Genomic DNA, 21,405 nt, shown 5'->3' with positions numbered 1-21,405 from the left:
ACTATGGCTAGTCTACTTAAAATTCATAAGAAACGAAAAATAAAAAAATGATGATAAAAGTAGTAATAACCAATTTTAGTCAGACAGCGTCGTTAAATCTTTAAATTAAAACCTTTTCTTATAAAATTTGAGTGTTGTGTTTAAATTATAAAAGAATGTAGCAATAACTTTATTTTTAGTCAGACATTTCATTAAATCGAAGAACGTCTGACGGTAAACTGACTTCTTCTACTTAATATTGAATAAAGTTGTAATAATTGACTAGTCAATCAAGAAGCTTTTGTAATCGTGAAATAATTTTGAATATTAATAGCAAAGGGAACAATTTTTCGGTCACTGAATATAAATGTTGGTTCATGAAAAATGTAAGTAGTATAACCAATTTCCAGTCAGACGTTAATTCTCCCAAATTCAAATTCCATTTTAGACTAATTTTTAATTTTATTTCACTCACATATAATTGAACTATTATCAAAAAAATGCCATTCGTTGAAAAAATTTAAATTTCTAATGCGACTGACAAAACTTTGGCTCCTCTACTTCAAAAGGGTGTAAAATGAAAATTTCCACTCACAACGAAGATAATATTTTTTTTCTATAGCAATAGTTACTATAACTATATTAACAGTTTTTTTTTGCTTTAGCAACGGTTGTCAATGTTACCAAAAATTATTTATGACAAACGATAATAATAACTATTAATCGTTCATTGAAATATTTTCATAAATTTTCATAAAAAAATTAATTTAAAAAAATTTTAACCCAGTCTGACTCAAAATAATCTAGACTACATAGAAGCTCTGTTAACTTAAAAGTGTCAAATTGCAACGAACTGATACCAAAAATGTGGATTAAATAAAAAATTGTTTTAAATTTTTGACATCAATTTGATCCACTTCAGTATCAATATGATACTTTTCAGAAAACTGTGAGCACTCTGTTTAAATGCATCAGCGCAAAATTTATAAGAAGTAAATTATTGAATGAATCAAACCTATATATACTGTGGACCACTTTTCCATTGTACATATGACTTTTCTCATATAAAGTGAAAAATATAAAATGAGGCTAATTTTTTGGGAAAAATATTCCGGACATTTTCCCAAACTGCGGAAGATATATTAGCAATCAGGAGCGCAGTACAAATTTCAATGTAATTTATATTCACAATTTCGCAAGCCAGTGGGTCAAGAGATAGTAAAAGAGATGGGTGGACTGATTGAAAGGGACAGCAAAAGATATGTGATGTTGAAAGGGGATGCAAAAAGAGGGAGAAGTTTAAAAGAGAAAGAGAGAAGATCGTGAGTTGTAACTCTATCCTAGACATCCTCCCTCTGCCTTCTCAGCTATCGATTACTTTGAAGACCTTCGCTTCCCTATTTCTCTCTCACTCTCTTTCGCTCTCTCTCTCTCTCTCTCTCTTTTCACTTCCTCGCACGCTTCAACTATTCGCACTACACTCGTTTTCTTCCATACATTGTACCACTTACATCACTCACGTTACATGGCATGCTCAAATGCTCATTCGGTACCATCACAGATGCTGATCGAGTTTGGACACTTGTCCTATGTATTATTCAGATAAAATCGATATTTCTATTACATAAAAAGGGATGCTTGATTTTTATTGAATTAACTCGAGCAAGCAGCCACTTGACTTTCGTCGAAAATAAACTTTTCCTCAAAAAAAAGAAAGAAGAAAAATGCTAATGAAAATCGTGTAAAGTGGAAGAAGATTTATACCAATTTTTTTTCAATTTTATCGCACGAATATTTTTTCCAGTTTATGTAGAATATAAGAATACAGATTTTTTTTGCTAACTTAAAATAAACAAGGCCAAAATGTTCAAAATGGCTAATTTAAAAAAATACAAAATTATACTCATGATAGAAAAAATATTCATTGGAAATAAAATTGTAATGTTGAAAAACTAAATAATAAAAATTTAACATATGGATTAAATTTTTTTTTTGCGGTGGATTTAAAATTTTAAATAAGCTAAATTTAGTCTGACTTAAATTTGGCTATACTACTTTAGAAATTATTTATTGATTAGTCTTAATTGCTCATTAAAATATCTTGCTTTTGTTGTTAACTAACAAAAATACTTTCATATCTAAACTTCGCTTACAAAAATAAAAAATTTTCAAATACTAAAACTACTAAATACTAATCCTACTAATAAAATAACGTTAAGAAAACTAAAATTAAAATTAAAAATTTGACATTTTTTATAGGGTTACAGTTACAGTTACATTTTTCAGGTGTGGATTTAAATAAGCTGAATTTAGTCTGACATAAAATTTGACTATACTACTTGAGACATTATTTTCTGATTTGACTTAATTGCTTAGTAAATGCTTTCATTGTACCAAATTGAAGTCCACAACGTTGATCAACGAAAAAAAATTGTTCACTAAGTAAATTAATTAAAAATTACGCAGCAATATTGACACAAAAATATTTAGAAAAAAAAGATTGATGCTTATGTTTTGATAATAATTGTTTTACAATTAAATATTAAATTAAAAATAATACTTGATTGCATTAAATAAATTTTTTTCGTTGATCAACGTTGTGGACTTCAACTTCGTTTCATTGTTATATAACAAAAATATTTGATAAAAAAAAACTTCGTTTACAAAAATACCAATAAAACAATAACGTTGAAAAAGTAAAATAAAAATTGGAAATTTATCCTATTAGTTAATTTTTTTTTGAGATTAGATTTAAATACGCTGAATTTAGTCTGACGAAAATTAAGCTGTACTACTTATAAAATTATTTTTTAATAACACTTAATTCCTTAACAAAAAAAATTTGCTTACGTTGTTAATTTACAAAAATACTAAACAAGAAAAATTGAAAATATTCAACGGTCTGACGAAAACTTGGCTATACCTACTTACTAAATTCTTCGCTGATTGCACTTAATTACTCTTTGTTGCGTTGTTTATTTTTAAAAAATAATTTAAAATATCTAAGTTAAAAAAACATTAAAATTCCTAATGGCGCAGAAAATTATTCACTGGAAATAAAATAATAAAGTAGAAATAAAATAAATATAAAGTAGTAACAAAAATAAAAAATAAAATTATAAAACAGCTCAAAAAGCTCAAGGAAAATCATAATGAAAGTTAGAAATAAAAATTTATGTTTCATTGGAGGGGGGTCATAAATAAATGTGTCGAATTTAGTCTGACTAAAAATTGGCTATACTAATTACCTACCGATTTTTTTTCTGATTTCACCAAATTGTGTAATAAAATAATTTCTCTGCGTTTCATTACTTGAAGTAAAAACTACACGGAGAGACCGAGATTACTAATTTTTGTATAAAATCACACTAGAATTTACTATTTTCACATTGCAACCACCGGAAATAAGGGGACTTTTTGTATTTTTTACTATTTTCTACACTAAGTCACTAATCCCGACAAATGTTCACCAAATTAGCAATGTTTCTTACTATTTCGTCCAATAGTTCCAAACAACTGTAGTAAACTCAGAAGTATTGTGTACGTAAAATTACTATAGTCGTTGTAAATGCAGAAAGAAATTCTGCCCGTCAATTTTTCTTCCCCGTCAATTCTTGACTAATGGAGACAAACTGGAAGGATTTTTACATACACAGACACACACACACTTATATATTTGTTGGATAAATATTTGAAGACACACACATGTTTATTTCACTTATATGTATAGACGCGGTTAACTAATACACTAATACACAACTGCACGCACGACAACGAATTTCACTGAAAGCATACATCTTTGTTTCCTTATATATTGAATGATGAAAATTTACAGCACTTACGAGAAAGCAGTTCACTTTTAACAACTTATTATAAGACATAGTTCTTGGGACAGGAATAAATGCAAAATTTATTAATTTTCAATGGTCAGTTTCTGAGATAACGAACGACCTACGTTTCACTTTATATTTAATTATTGTAGATAATATCCAAATTTATTTTACGTACGCGAAACATAGTCACTGTCAATGATCGGATGGCATCGGCTCATTTACGGAGATTGACGAGGTTAGTAACCAATAGAAATGCAGGCGCCATATGACTGCACTCGCTAGCCACACTTGCTCACCAAAAATTACTACAGTGGATCGTAGGTTTTAGTGGAAAATGTTTTCATTTGTCAGATTTTGTGTAACGAAATTAGAGAAAACTATAATCAATTTTCGCTACATTTACAACTCTTACACAAAATATTAAAACTTGCTATTTCAATGTAGCAAATTTATCTATTTCTTTTGTAAATTTATCTAATTCTGTAGTACATTATGCTAAAAGTCCCCTTATTTCCGGTCATTGCAACCGTTTTTAGTAATTTTTACGAATGTGGGTCTCTCCGTGTAAGTAAAATGAAAGTATATTCATTAAGCTCACAAGAAAACCGTAAGTAGAAAAGTCGTAATTCGGTCAGACAGAGTAACAATGGTCTAATTTATCCCAAACAGTAAAGTACTCAAAAGAAAAGGTCAAAAAAAAAAACTTTTTTTAAAAAGGCGTCACACAAAAGGAGCAAAATACTATTTTTTTAATTGTAATTGAAATGTAAACTGACTTAAAGGCTAACTTTCAAAGTACGAAAATTCCTTAAGTAAACTTCACGGTTCAAATTTGAGAAAAGTTTAATTAAAAAGTTATATTGTTTAAGCTTAGCATAAAAACTTTTTGAACCTACAGATTTTTAATGTAAAGTTAACGTTTTGTGTCTCAGCTTTTAATCTTTGAATTTCTCCTTTTTTTAGTCAAGAAGCAAGAGATTAGTAAAAGGAGAATTAAAAAAAAAAGGTTAAGTAGAGGTGAATGAATGAATGAATATATATAGTTCGAAACAAAGCGAAGTGAAACTTGAATTAAGTTTCAAGTTACATTTTCTATATATATATATTTAGGTGTGTATCGCCTTAAGCTACCTCTCTTTTTCCCTCGCGAACAACTTGGTCCCTTCCTCTTTAAGGAGCACTGATCCTTCGCGAAGGGTGTACATCAGCTGATATCCATTGAGTATACATATATATAGTATGAAAAGTGCTCGAAAAGAAAGCTTTCACAAAATTCTCAAGGATTATCTTACACTGAAACGAAGATTTCCCTCATTATCTTGATTTCGTTAAAATCAATCTTGACTTTCGTAGTTGGCAAAATCGCTTTAAAACTCCTTTCATCTATTCTTGATTCTCGAGAGTTGCAAAGAGAATCATTCCCTCTACATTGTATTTGTCCACCAATTAAAACTCATCAGATTATTTTTTTCTTTTCTTTTTTGTTCTTTACTTTTTTTTGGAGAGTATTCACCAGTTTTCAATTTTCTTCTTTCGAGTGCATCTCATTAATGTATTCAACAGACAAAAGTGGTTTTTATAATTATCGTAAAATTTTGACTTTATAAATTATTCTGTACGACTGACAGTAAGCCGGGATAAATTTTTTTTATAAATATAACACAATATGTCGTGAGGCGCATGAAAAGTCTCCAATTTTTATTTTCCGAATCTTTATTTTATCGAAATTCTTTTTATCTAATAAGAATTAATTATAATTTCTTTTAATCGAAAGAATAATTGTCAAAAACATTATTTTTTTGAATGAATAATTAACAGAATGTTTAATACTGCGAAAGAAAATTTTTTAATAATCTTCAAATAACTGAATTATCATTTCTAAAAATTATTATTTTTTATATTTCTTATTTACACTAATATTTTTATTTTCGAAATGTCAATTTTGATAAATAATATTTTATAGACTTGTTAATAATTATAATAATTATATTCCCGAATTATTATTCAATATAATTCAAATATTACCGAATTACCAATTCTTAAAAAATTTATTGTTCCTAATAATATTTTTTTATAATGTGTAAATGTTCTATATTTTAAAGTTTCTAAATTTTATTTTTTCGAAATATCATTTGTTATAAAACTTTTTTCTTATAAATGTTATTCAAAATAATTTTAACTTTTTCGAATTAACATTACTCATAATTTTCTTTACTCCTAATCATTCTTCTTTATAATTACTACATTTTCTAACTTGTATTTCTTCTAACTATAACTTTGCCGAATTGTCACTTCTCATAATTATTATTATATCGAAATAATATTTTTCCAAATTTTTGTAATATCTAATAATTTTTTATAAAAATTTTTTTACTGTATAATAACCAGTTTTTATAATTTTATTTTATTCGAATAATTATTTCGTATAATTTTTTTCTTACCGAAATTATATTTTAAATAATTTTTTTAATCGATTTTTTATTTTTCCTAATATTCATTTTTCCAAATAATTATTTTTCATAATTTTTATATTTCCTAATTCGTATTTTACATAACATACATTTTTTCTAAGTTTTGAATTCTCTAATTTATTATTTCCCTAACCTATAAATGTGAAATTCTCTTATCTACAGAAACAATATTAAGGCTTAACTGAAGCAAAAAATACAAAACAATTTTTTTTTTAAAATTTTTTTCAGGCTGATAATATTTTAATTTGATTTAATTATTAATTTTAAATTTAAACTTTAAACATTTGCGGAATTTTCTTATTTTTTATTTTTCAAGAGTACAAAAGTTTATTTATTTAAACTTGTATTTTAGATAATTTTTACTAAACCGGATTTAAATTTAGTAGTTTCTTTCAATTTTTACAATTTTTTTAGATCGAATTTCAATTTGGTATTAATTTAAAGCGACGACGTTCCTTTTAAAAATTATTAATTCAAATTCAAGTTTTAAAGTTTTTGACAAATTGAAATTATGCAACTATTTTTTTCTTTGTTCCAAAAAAAAAACTTAAAAATTGTTGGAAAATTAAAATTAGAAAGTAGAAAATATTTTGCACATTTTTTGCTTCTTAATTACAATTCATAAACAAACGACAAGTTTTAAGTAAAAAAAATGTTAAAAATCAAATTTTGTTTAAGAAATTTTAAATTTATTTTAGAAAAAATATTTACAAAATTTCTATTTGTTAAAAACGATTGTAAAATTATTTGAAAACATTAATAACTTATTTTTTAAATAAATATTTAATCTTTATTATTTTTCCGTAGGAATTAAAATTCTTCAAAAGATTAAAATTCAAACCTTTTTGAAATTAAACAACTTATAAGAATATCTATTATAAAACATGAAGAAATTAATTATTTGTTTTTAAAAATTATTTTTATCACTTTAATTCAATTATTATTTTCTAGAATTTTTAAATAAAATTTTTCTTTAATTGAATTGTTTTTAATAAATTTCGAAAAAGCTCTTTAAGAATTTTCAAATCGATTTGTTTACAATTCAATTTTACGAAATTTCAATTATTCAGAAATTCTTCAATTAAATACGTATTAAAAAATAAACACTTCAAATAATTTCCAAAAATTATTTGAAAATCTAAAATTCAATTAATTCTTCGAATTCATGCTATAATGCTTTTGGTATTCAAATATTATTTGAATAATTTTAATAATAAATATTCAAATCTAAAATTTTAACTGAAATTAATTTTTAAATCAATTTTTATTAGAAAATTCTACAAGAATTCAATTATTTAAATGCAAAACTATACAATTTATTGAATAATGAAATATTTCTTAAAATTGAATTCTCATAAAGAATTTTATCAAAACATTTTTAAATAATTGATTTCTTTTGAAAATTTTTAATAAAATTTTTAAGAACAATTACATTTTTCGAGGAATTCGATTAAAATTGTATTAAAAATAATTGAAATTCTGCGATGAGTTTTATTTATAAAAATATTTGAATTCCTAAAAAGAATTTTATTATTTATGAAAATAATTTAATCCCTGTGAAAAAATTTGATTATTTACTGAAAATAATTAAGTTATTGCGAACAAATTTAATTACAAATTTGTAAATAATAGAATTCATATGAAATTGAGGAAAATTTTTTTTAAAATAATTTGAAATTTTGCCAAAAAATTTATTAAAATTATTCGAAAAATTGAATTTTGCCAAGAATTTTATTAAAATTTTCAAAAATAAATAAATAATTGAATTTTGGAGAAGAATTTTATTACTTTTGAAAATAATTGAATTTATGCAATCATTTCCTATAATTTTTCCAAAATTAAATATTTTTTAGTGTTTTTGAGTAAAATTCGTCTATAAATCCATTATTTTTAATAGGTAATTAAATATATATTAAAAAATTTAACAAATTTCAGAAGAATTTGAATTAATAAAATTTTTAAAAACCTAAGTAATCCTTAAAAATTCTCATGAAATTGAAAATTGAAATTTTATAAAATTACAATATTCATCTATATTTATGAAACTTGTTAACGCAACTCTTTGAAAATTCAATTAATTAATTAATTGCTTTTTTGTATGCTTTTGTTTTTTTTCAATATTTCTCATATGTGTGCATTTAAAATTTTTTTGCTTATAATATTTTTACTTTTATGTTCAAAATATAATTTAATATGATAATGAAAAATTTTTTTAAGTCTGTTTATGAACCATACAAAAATAAACCACACGAGCATTCTTTTAGCTAGTTACTTAATATTACTTCTTCGACATCCAATAAAAATAAAAATAAATATAAAATTAATAAATTAATAATTAACAATAAAAATAAAATTAATATTACACTGAGAAAAGGATTTATTTGATTCAAAGAAATTTTGTTTAAATCAAACTTAAAATATCTTTGCTATACAGTCAAACAAATTTAAGTTTAATGAAAACATAGTTTCTGGTTCATTTATAGAAATAATATATATTTAATTCAAACATAATTTATGGTTGATTTTAAATTATTTATAATCAACTTTTAAGTTTGAATCAGTAACAGGTCTTAAATCTTATTTTATAAATTTAGGTAAAAAAAGTAACAATTCCTAATATAAACAATAATCTTAACTAATTTCAGTAATTAATTTTTAGGTCAATATTAATAAAATAGATCATCATAAATATAAGATTCTGTATTAAGGGCATTTGAACCTTGATGACGTTTCAGTTTGTGCAAAGCATGTGTGACGTCATCAAGTTTCAAATGCCCTTAATGAAAGAAAAATTAGCACCAAAAATTGAGGTTCGAGGTGTTTAAATTACTAAAAAAAAAGAGGAAGAAAGCTAGCGAAAGATAAAGAGAAGCGGAAAGTGCAAGAGAAAGGAAAGACAGTCAAGAAAGGTGGTAGGATATTGAAGCGATGTAATAAAAGGAGAAATGGAAGGATTATATGGATAGGTGATTCAAAAGATGGCGTTTTAACGGGTAAAATGTAATACAAACCGAGTGTGCACTATATGTCGAGTATCGTCTGCCTTGTCCAAAAGACAAGGAGAGACAAGAAAAGAGGAAAAGAAAGCAATACATTTGGTGCGATTAAAGAAAGCTTTCGAGGTTCTTGATGGGGCGTAAACCTCCGTTAATTGTTCGCTACCGCGTCCTAGAGATCGTAACGTTTTGTGTTATACTAGGCTCTCGCGCGCAAAGTGTCGAAACACATACACACACACACACACACTTTTTGGTAGTAAATACACTCGAAGAATTTATATATGTGTGTGTTCAAAAATAAATGTCTGTATATGTACGGAAACTACTACTATATATAATATACACATTTATAAATTCTTCCTGTGTGTTTACAACCAAAAGTATATGTGTGTGTTTCGATCTCTCTCTCTATTTTTATATTTAAGAGAGAGAGAGAGAATATATATACACACACTAGTGTTTATCTGTATATATCTTATACATCCATGTGCGAGTGTACCATACACAGAAATTCTCTGAGAGTAAATTGGCGATGGAAGCAATGCATCTACGGCTTCTTGTCGCCGGTATACTTTACTGGATCTGTATACATATATATTTGTGTGTGTGTGTGTGTGTGAGTGGAGGCGAGATATAGTCGTCGTTTTATCGTTTCGTAATTCCAAATGTTTTACGGGTCAGTCGACGCTCGACGTATCAACGTCACATGACACTGGAGTATGTGTAGCCAAGCGCATTCCGAAAAAAAGGCGTCGACTCGATTCAAACGAATTTCTAGTTCAAATGCACCTCGCAATAATCCTTTTACAACCGTTTATGCGCTCAGATTGTGAAAAAAAGAGGAGAAAAAATTCCCCCCCCCCTTCCCTCAATGATTGGTTTCAAATGTGCAATTGAAAAATTAATACGTCGAGAAATATCTTTTAATTTTTGGTAAATAATTTAGTGAATTTTAATCCGGGAGAAAAAAATTTAGAACAATTTCATTCCCAATGTAAAATGAAAAAAAATTGTATCCTTTAATGAAGTTTATCGTTTTTAAGAAAAAAATTTTCTCTTTCTAACTGCGCTATCTCTAAATATGAATTAGTAAAAATGTTTACCAATTTCAATTAGTAACTGACTTTTTGCTTTTGAATTAGTAAATAGCAAATAGTTTTACTAATAAATTATTAGAAATTACTATTTATTAGTAAAACTATTTGCTATTTACTAATTCAAAAGCAAAAAGTGAGTCACTAATTCGAATTAGTAAACATTTTTACTAATTCATATTTAGAGAGCGTGGGCAAAAAGTTGAAAACAATGACGAAAGGGAGAATTATCTTTTTTAATAAAATTCATAGATTAAAAAAAAAAATTTATTTTTTTAACTACTTGGATAAAAACTTGAAAACAATGGAGAAATGGAAAATTTTCCTCCTTTTATAAAATTTATAGATATTTAATTTAAATAATTTTTCTTTTTTTATCTGTGGGAAAAACTTAAAAACAATATAGAAAAGAGAAAATACTCATTATATGAAATTTATTTGTTTTTAAATTATTCTTCTTTTTTTAGCTGTTGACAAAAACTTAAAAACAATATAGAAAAGAAAAAATACTCATTCTATGAAACTTATTTGTTTTCAAAACATTTTACTTCTTTTTTGCTGTGGTCAAAAACTTAAAAACAATATATAGAAAAGAAAAAATACTAATTTTATGAAATTTATTGTTTTAAAACATTTTTCCTTTTTTTAGCTGTGGGCAAAAACTTGAAAACAATGGAAAAAAGAAAATTCTTCCTTTTAATGAAGTATATTATTTAAAAAAAAAATTTACTTTTATCAACTGCGTGGACAAAAACTTGAAAACAATGGCAAAAGGGAAAATTCTCTTTGTTAATAAAATTTATAGATTAAACAAAAATTATTTTTTTAACTACTTGGGCTAAAACTTGAAAAGAAATTGGAAAATTGAAAATTCTCCTCTTTCTATAAAATTTATAGAATTAAAAAACAATTCTTTTTTTAACTGTCGGCAAAAACTTGAAAACAATGGGAAAATGAAAAATACTAATTTTATGAAATTTATTGTTTTTAAAACATTTTTTCTTTTTTAGCTGTGGAAATAGACAAAAACAATGGGAAAAAAGAATTCTTCCTTTTTAATTAATTTATTTATTTTTTATTTATTCTAAGTTAAGGAAATTTATCTTTAAAAAAAAATTTATTTTTTCTAGTGTTTTTAAGTATTTGCCTACAGTTAGAAACAAAAAAAAAATTTTGTTATAAAAGCGAAAAATTCCATCAACGGGAAGAATTTTGATTTTTGTCACAAAAAAAATTTTTCTTAAATCTGTAAATTTCATTGAAAAAAAGAATTTTCCTTTCTCCATTGATTTCAAATTTTTGTCCACAGTTAAAAAAAGATAAATTGTTTTCATTAAACGATAAATTTTCATTAAAGGGGAGAATTTTTTTCTTTTCCATTATTTTTAACTTTTTGAGAGAAAAATTTCATCAAAGAGAAAAAGAATTTTGCATTTTCCCACTGTTTTCAAGTTTTTTCCCAACAATTAAAATTAAAACATGAAAATTTATTTTCAAAAATTTGTAAATTTGATTAAAAAAAAAAATGTTTCCTTTCCCATTGTTAACAAGTTTTGGTCCATAGTTGAAAAAAGAAATTTTTTGTTTTTTTATTAAAACAAAAAAATTCATTGCTCGTTTTCCCATTGCTTTCAAGTTTTTGCCCATAGTTTAGTTAACTATTATTCCTATAATTCACATTTACCCCGAAACTTTCGTTTTCGATGCAAAATAGATAAAAAATAAATAATAAAAATAATAAACAAATAATAAAAAAATAAAAACAGAATCGTTTGCTAGTTAATTAATTATTTCAACAAGAATAAACTCAATTCGTTTTCGAATTCTTCAATTTCTCGACTTATTTGTTACTATTTGTTATTTTCTTTTTCGTCTTGGGAATTTCTTTTTTTTTCTTCAAAGTAAACATAAAGCTTGTTGTATATAAATGTGTATATAGCGAGTTTTATATATGTAGACCCCACTTGATATTTAAGAAACGTTGCCGTACCACGCGAGACTTTTCGAGAACCTCTTATATTTATCCTTGACGAGTGTAGTGAGCGAAGCCGCCTCAACAAAGTTTAGAAATAGGCAAGGAAAGTAAAGCGAATGGTTTCTTCGATAAGAGAGAATTCGTTGATGCGAGGTAAACGCATTAAAGTTGGCAAAATCGAAAGAAACAGGAACATTGCGATCAACTACGTGAAAGTAACCGCAAAAAAAAGAAGGAAAAAAAATGAAGAAACCGGCAAAAGTATCCTACGATTTCAACTCCTGGAAACTTGTTTCTCTTTTTCTCTCTCTCTCTCTCTCTATCAGTCTTTCTCCCTCTTAGGAAAAACATTTTCATTTCAAAATTAAATTACAGTCAATTTATTTTCCATTTGGTCTGGCAATTGTTAATCTTTCACTGATTCTTTATAATAATCAGATTAACTTTAGATTCGTATCTAAGTATATTGAATGATAAATAATATAAATATTCAAAAATACGGTTCACGAAGCTTTTTTGCGATTTTATTGATATTTAGGAATTGGAAAAGTTTTTACTCTTTCAAAATATATTTATGATTAAAAAAAAATTTGATTTTTTTATTTCAAAAGAATTATAATTAATTATAATAAAATAAGAATTATAATTATAAATATAATTAAATTTAAATTGGATTTTTTATTACTTACAATTTTCTTCCAATTATAATATTTATAACAAACTTTTTTTTCTGTTCCAGGGACTGCAGAGTAGTTAGAGATGCACAAACCATGAAATCCAAAGGTTATGGCTTCGTTTCGTTTGTTAAAAAAGCGGTAAGTTGTTGAATTTTTTGCATATATTTGAAACCCCCCCCCCCTTTTAAAGTAATTTTTTTATTTAAATACAAAAATAAATAATTTATTAAATAATTGAATATTTCTTAAAATTAAATTTTTATGAAGAATTTTATCAAAATTTTTAAAAATAATTGAATTCTTTCGGCGAATTAAAAAAAATAATTTTAAGAATAAATGCAATTTTCTATCATTTTATTTAAAATTATATAAGAAATAAATTAAATTCTGCGATAAGTTTTGTTATTTATGAAAATAATTGAATTCACACAACGAATTTTATTAAAAAATTTTTTTAAAGAATTGAATTCCTGTGAAGAATTTTATTTGTGAAAATAATTGAATTTCGGAGAAAAATATTATTATTTATGAAAATAATTAACTTCTTGTGAAGAATTTTATTCAAATTTTTTGAAATAATTGAATTTTTTAGAATTTTTTTAAAATTTTTTGAAAATAATTCAATTTTATCGAGAAATTTTATTAAAAAATTAAAAATAATTGAAATTTGCCAAAGAATTAAAAAAAAATTTTTTTAAACAATTAAATTCTTTTAAAAAAGTTTATTTTTGAAAATAATTGAATTCTTAACTTAGGAAGAATTTTATTCAAATTGTTTTTAAGTAATTAAATTTTTCAGAATTCTTTAAAAATTTTTGAAAATAATTCAATTTCATCGAGAAATTTCATTAAAAAGATATCTGACAAAGAATTAATAAAAAAAAATGTTAAATAATTGAATTCCTGTGAAGATGTTTATTTTTGAAAAGAATTGAATTCTTGGGAAGAATTTTATTAATATTTTTTAAATAATTGAATTGCTTCAAAGAGTTTTATTTTTTACGAAAATAATTGAATTGTTTCGAAGATTTTTTCAAACATTTTTGACAATAATTGTATTCCTAGGAAGAATGTTACATTTTATGAAAATAATTGTATTCAATGATCAATTTTATTATAATTTTTCAAATTTATAAGGCATATTATCAAAATTTTTTAAAATAATTGAATTTACAAGAAAAATTTTATTATTTATGAAAATAATTGATTTCTAGAGTAAGAATTTTATTAAATTTTTTTTAAATAATTGAATTCCCATAAAAAATGTATTATTTGTGAAAATAATTGAATTCTTAAGAAGAATTGTATTGAAAATAATTGAATTGTATAGAAAAATTTTATTAAAATTGCAATTTTATTAACGAAATTTTGTAAAGAATTTTGTCAAAATTTTTTTAAATAGAATTTTTAATTTTTATTATTTTTATTTTATTTTATTTAAAAAAAATTTTGAACATAATATTGAATTTATGCGAAGAGGTTTATCACTTTTGAAAATAATTGAATTTCTGCGATCAGTGGTTCTTAAAATTTCTATTTAAATTCATTAAAAATTGATATTTTCTAAAATGTCAAATTGAAACTTTTGAAGTTCATCTATTTATAAAGATTGTAAACGCAACTCTTTTAAAATTCAATTCATTTAAAAATTTTTAGGTAAAATTATTCATTAAATAATTTCTAAGTAATAATTTTATGATAGAAGTTCAACCCTGATTTGGTTTTTATAATCAAATAAGGGACGTGTTTTGTTCTGGTTTTTTTTTTATAGCAGTGAAAAGTTGATCCGCTCACTATAAGAAATCCGTCACCTTTCCAAATTTAGTTTTATGAAGACTGCAAAGCAAGCAGCCTGAACCCAATTTTAGTCCTCGATATTAAAACGAATATCATTCCTGTAAAGCTTCGCCTCCACTATATATATCTATAGAGAGCGTTTCAGGACAAGACGTCTTGATGCAAGCCATCACCACAGGATATCTATTGTCCCACCGTTTACGTTCAACGTTCTTAAATATCGCATTTGAATACCAGTTCTATTTTGAAAAATTCTGATATTGACTTGAAATCGTCTTTATGACTTAGCATCGATATCTTCATTTATAAAGAAAAAATTATTTGTCTCTTTATTTATTACTTTATATCGTTCGACATTTATTTTTTTATTCCTTAAATATTTCATATAGAATTCGTTTTTAATCTCTTATTAATTAAAACTATTTTTTCATTCAATACCAAAAATATTTATGTTCTGAAAAGAAAATTTTTTTTTGAAAAAATAATCAGGAAATTTTAATTACTAATTTTAGAAATTTATTTTAATTTTATTAAATGTACAAATTTATAAATTTATAATTGAATTGAATTGTTTTGAATCATATAAATTAAAATAATTATTTTTTAATTAGATTATTTATCACTAATTATATTAACATTAGCATAATTATTATTTAAGTAGATGAGAACCAAAAACGCACATAGGAAAACCTATATTTGACAATTTTTAATTCATCTCGAAATTTAATGATTTAATTCTATTGATGAGGGACAATTATTCGAATTACCGGAACAATTCTCTAATCGTCGGGCTAAAGTAGTTTAATGTGGGAAAAAAAAGGAGGGAAAAAATTCAGAATAATTTAGAGTCAGTAATGTTGCATGAACTACTAACTCAAAGCGGTAAAAGTACCTATTGTGGCGCTTTGACAGTCCACAGAATACTAATTGCATTGAAATGCAAATTTAAATTGAGTTTATGTTTCTTCAACTTTACCCTCTCTCTCTCTCTCTCGCTCCCTCTCTCAAAAATAAAAAAAAAATAACCCCATTGATCGGTAACGGAAAGTTTGTTTTTTTTCCTTTTATAATTTGTTATTCAACAAAAAGAGCAACAAGAATATTTTTATTTGACAACAAAGGCAAAAAGGAAAACACAAAAGGACACAAAAAAACAAAAAAGGTCAAAAGAGAACAGAGAAGAACAAAAGAGAAAAAAATCTGTTTTGTTCTCTTTTGTTCTTTTCTGTTCCTTTTTGTTCTTTTCTGATATTTTCTGTTCTTTTTTTGCCTTTTTTGATTCTTTTGTGTTAAAAATTCAAAAAAACAAAACATACCAAAAAATATTAAAAGAGAACAAAAAGTATAACAAAAGAAGAAAATGAACCAAATATAGCCAAAAATAACAAAAAGTATCAAAAAAGATAAAAAAAATAACAAAAAGATAATAAGAGAGAACAGAAAGGAAAAAAAATTTAAAAAAGATAAAAATAGGGGGTCGATTATATAATTTCATTTCGACTTTCACTTTCATTTTCACATTCCTTTTCACTGATAGTTTTTTCATTTTTACTATCATTTTCACTTTGATTGATGTTTGATGTAAAAAAATGAAAAAATGTATCATTTTCACTTTCATTTTCACTTTGTTAAATTTTATCAATTGAATTGATTTAATACATTTATTTACTTCTAGCTTTCACTTTTAGTTCAAAAATTTTTACTTTCAATTCATCTCAATAAATTTTCACTTTCAAGCAAAAATTTTCACTTTCACTCGAAAAATGTTCACTATAACGCAAAAAATTTTCTCTGTCATCCATAAAATTTGTACCTACATTAAAAAAAATTCTTACTTTTGATCACAAAATTTTCAATTTCACTCAAAATATTTTCACTTTCACCAAAAAAAAAAATCTTTACTTTTACGGTCAATTAAAAATTTTCACTTTCAATTTCATACAAAATACTTTCAATTTCTATCGAAAAATTTTCACGTTTACAATTTCCACCAAAAAAATTTTCACTTTCTTCTGAAAAAATTTTAATTTCAGTTTCGCCAACAAATTTTCACTTTCACATTCATCCAAAAATATTTTGACTTTTCATTTCGCAAAATGTATTTTCACTTTTAATGAAAAACTTTTTACTTTTAATTTCACCGAAAATATTTTCACTTTCACTCAAAATATTTTAATTTTCACTTTCTATGAAAAAATTTCCACTTACGCAATTGCACCAAACATTTTTTTTTTTATTGAAAGTGTGAATTGTTTTTTGGTGAAATTGAAACTGAGATTTTTTTGAGTGGAGATGAAAATTTTTTGTTTGAAAGTGAAAGTATTTTAGATGTAATTTAAATGTAAAATTTTTTGGGTGAAATTAAAAGTAATTGGTTATTTTTCGCGTGTAAGTGAACATTTTTTTGGTGAAAATGTAAGTAAAAATATTTTTGGATTGAAAGTGAAAGTTACGTCAACGCACGAACAAAAAGAACAAAATATAGTAGAAAATTACAAAATGTTGAAAATAACAAAGGAACAAAAATATAACAAAATATAACAAAAAGAACAAGAAATAACAAAATTTACAAAATAAAAATAGAACAAAAAAATGCCAAAAAGTAACAAAATATATCAAAAAGAACAAAACAAAAAAAAGAAGGAAAAATCGAAAAAGTTTTTTTAGATAAAAAATTCTGATCTTGAAGGGCATTAGAGACGGGGGAAGATAGTGAATTTGATTTGGTGGAGGGATTTGGTGAATTAGAAAGTTTACAGCCTCGTTTTCTGCGAATGGGTGGCGCGCGCTTTTTATAGTGGCCTTCGCCAAAAATCCGTGACATAAATCACGAGTGGAGATAGATGTACGGCCGAGTAAAAGGAGGCTTTACCTTCGTTTATGGCTATGAGGATATTTGGAACTGTATAGTTTGCTGCAGGAGGATGGTTAGTGTGTGGACCCTTTTGGTTCTGGGATTTTGCAGAGCGAACACCCTTCGTCCCTGGTTTTAATGCCCTATCGATCTGGACCAACGGGCATCTGGCCTTCTCTTCCTCTCCAGAACAAACCTTTCCTCTCCCTCTCCTTCTTCACCGTTGCGAGATTACTATTGCCGAAGTATAAATTTCCCGAGTGTCTCCGTTAACCTCGAGGAACACGCGAAAATTCTACCACCCATTCTGCACCCAACTGTTTCTCTCTCTCTCTCTTTCTCTCTCTTCCTCCCTCTCTCTCTTGCTGTCTCTTTCTCTGTCTCTTTCTATCTCTATTTCTCTCTGTTTTTTTCTCGTTTTCTCTCTATTTCTCTCTATGTCTTTCTCTCTCTTTTTCTCTATGTATTTTTTCTCTGTCCATTTTTGTCTTTCTATAGAGAGAAAGAGAGAGAGAAAGGGAGAGAGAAAGACTTTCTCCCTTTCTCTGTCCTTCTCTCCTCTATGGCTTTCTGTAACCCAGCATCCCGGATACACGAATCTAAATCGTGACTCCTGACCACGATTTCAAACTGCTTTCCGTAGAAAACTGCAGCGATTTCCTTGCAGTCATCTTTTTTCTACACATTAAATAATGTTATCTGTGTCTTTCTCTCTCTTTCTCTGTCTCTCGTTCTCTTTCTTTCTTTCTCCATTTTCGAGAAAAATCGTGCCGAATGATCTAAACTGTTTCAAGATCGTCTTTCCTCTCGGAGAAACCGTAAATTTTCCAAAAATTAAATTGCTTCTTTGTGAAAAATGATAGCGAAGGGAAAATTCCAGTTAATTATCCATGACTTATTACACGACCTCCAGAAGTGGGTTAAGCATTGTTAATTTTGATAATTTAGGGGAACAACTTTCTTCTATTTTTTTCTCTTTCTCTCTCACACTTTTCAAAAAGGAATCTAAATTTCCCTCCGTCAGTTTATTATTTTGAAACGATTTTACGGTTTTCAAGGGAGAATTTCTGAAAAGTCGTCATATATATTGATTTCTTTTCTTTTTCATTGGAATTTTCTTTTCTTATTGGGAATTTTATTTATTTTTTTTTTATTTATATATTTACAATATTTTTTAAATTATAAATAATAGTTTTTTATAATTTTTATAATTATTTTTAAATTATTAATTTAAATTTCATGATAAATTGTGAATCTTGTATACACCAGTACTTTGTACGATTGGGCTTTTAACGGATGCTTTTGAATAAATAAATAAATTTCTCGCAAAAAAGTTTGTAAAAAAATTTATTTTTTTATAACTAAGTTTCTATAAATAATAAATTTTTTATTTTCAGGATTTTTTATGAATAAAAAATTGTTTGGTTTATTTCAATTGAATGTTTTTCTTTAAATTTCTTGTCAGACTGACAGGAGAAGTAGTAAAAGGCGTTTATAGTCAGACGGACATATTTCTTTCTTTTGTAACTTTTTCCAATAGTAGTAAAATACGGATTATGTCAGACTTGATTTTTCTGATATGTAATAATTTTATTATGTCATCGGTAGAAAAAATCTTTTTTTGTGAAAGAGTTTTTTTGGTTTGATACCTGCAGTAAAACAAAATTTCTGCGAGAATAGTAAGAATAATTCTTGCTTTGATAATTTTACCAAAAATGGTGGTTAAATACTATTTTTGTCAGGCTAATTTTTTGGGGAATTTAATTAATGTTAGTAACAGTAGTAAACTGTGCTTTTATAGTCAAGCGGACACCTTTTTATTATTGTGTGATTTTTTTGTTTTTGTTTTTTTTACATTATTATTTATTTTTTATTATTTTTTTTCTCTTTCAGTGAAGAATTACGATAATTCACGCAGACTAGGTTTTTTTTTAATTTTAGTAATTTTGTTTGTGGTAGAAAAAAATTTTTTGTTATACACATGTTTGCAATTAAAATCAGTAGTAAAAAACGTTGTTTTGTCAGACTGGACAGGCAACTTTTTACTTTGGTATTTTTGACTTTAGTGGTGAAATGCTATTTTAGTCAGACTAAGTTCTTTTTGAATCTTAGTAATATCAGTAGTAAAAGGCGTTTTAGTGAGGCGAACAGATTTTTTATTTTTTTAATTTTTTCTAGCTGTGGTAAAATTCCGTTTATGCCAGACTGTATTTTTCTGAATTTTAGTCATTTTTGAAATTAGTAGGAAAACCGTTATTTATTATTTATTTTTTGGTCGAAATTTGACTTTTGCTAATTTTTTTCTTAATAAATACTCTCTTTTTCAAAACTTAGTAATGTTGGCGTCAGTAGTAGAAGGTTTAATTTAACAATTTTATTTTTAGTAGTTAAGCTCAATTATCGTCAGACAAATTTTTTTTGTACTATAGTAATATTAGTATTAGTAGTGAAAAGCCTTTTTAGTCAGACAGACACATTTTCACTTCTTGCAATTTTTCCTTCAGTAGTTAAATGCGTTTTTGGTAGAATAGATTTATCTAAATTTTGATAATTTTGTCATGAGTTGTAAAAATTCTTTCATGTTTTTAGAAATTAATATCAGTAGTAAAAGACTTTTTCGTCAGACTGAAAAGTCAACTTCTTTTTGATTTAAAAATTTCGTTTTTAGTGGTTAAGAACGATTATCGTCAGACAAGTTTTTTGTACTTTAGTACTATTGGAATCAGTGGTAAAAGGCGTTTTTAGTCAGACAGATAATTTTAGCATCAATAGTAAAAGACTATCTTTGTAAGACAATTTTTTAAAAATAATATAAGTAGTAAAACACGTTTTCTGTCAGACTCACAAGTTTCCTTTCGTGTTCAGTATATTTTCTGTTTCGTATTTAAATTCAATTTTGGTCAGAATGTTTTTTTTTATTTTAATACTGTTAATCTTAGTAGTAAATTACAATTTTAGTCAGACGAATACATTTTCCACTTTTTGCTATAGTAGTAAAATACACTTTTAGTCAGACTTTATTCTCCTAAATTCTAGTAACACAATTTTTCTAAGAATATCAAATTAAGACAAAAAACGAATCAAAATGTTGCGATTTGCGAAGCAACGTTTTGATTCGTTTTTCGTCTCAATTTGATATTCTTAGAAAAACTTCGATATCAGTAGAAAAAAACTTTTATTAAAAAAATTATAGCTTTAAAAACTCTTATTCCGCACCAGAAAGCAAAAAAAATTTCGTGATCGATAGACTTTTTTCATTAACGCTCTTAAAAAAAACAAAAAAAAATTCCGAAGGACAACGAAAAGATTTTAATATTCACTAAAGCATAATTTTAAAATTCACCATGCGTCTTCTCAAATACGAGACTCAATTACAAGAGGAGCTTCAATTTCATTAATCGATATTCTTTGCGTTACGTGGTATTTACTCAACTACTGCCTTGTTGATCAGCCTGTTTTCAAATTCTGAAATAAACCACCCATTCGGAACAGTGTAAAGTTTCAAAATCCATTTCACGCCCCCGTGAATATAGGAAGTATCATAATTACACCCTTCACGATATAATACTGTAACAATAGACCCTTTAAACCATTCAACTCAACAATGGTAAACATTGTTAGCTTTATAGGCCGATTATAATAAAACGTACATGTCATTATGTGATAAATACGTAACATGCTCTTATAGCTTTTATCGATTTATTCAGCCAAAGCACCACAAACTAT

The 21,405-nt window shown here is 25.5% G+C and overlaps 1 protein-coding gene across 8 annotated transcripts in view; it reads left to right on the top strand.

Annotated features, from left to right (window-relative positions):
* The window catches only part of LOC122501065 (nucleolysin TIAR-like), a 503,799-nt gene that overhangs the window by 339,825 nt on the left and 142,569 nt on the right, over positions 1 to 21,405 (top strand). For all 8 annotated transcript variants that reach the window (XM_043610312.1, XM_043610310.1, XM_043610308.1 and 5 more), the window contains one exon: positions 13,091 to 13,166. In XM_043610312.1, the coding sequence (XP_043466247.1) occupies positions 13,091 to 13,166 (76 nt within the window). The remainder of the gene's footprint in view (positions 1 to 13,090; positions 13,167 to 21,405) is intronic.

The sequence above is a fragment of the Leptopilina heterotoma genome, unplaced genomic scaffold (assembly GCF_015476425.1).
Source record: "Leptopilina heterotoma isolate Lh14 unplaced genomic scaffold, ASM1547642v1 Lhet_199, whole genome shotgun sequence".
Classification (NCBI taxonomy): domain Eukaryota; kingdom Metazoa; phylum Arthropoda; class Insecta; order Hymenoptera; family Figitidae; genus Leptopilina; species Leptopilina heterotoma.
Note: the sequence above shows the minus strand (reverse complement) of the source record. Positions and strands in the feature narration are given on the sequence as shown.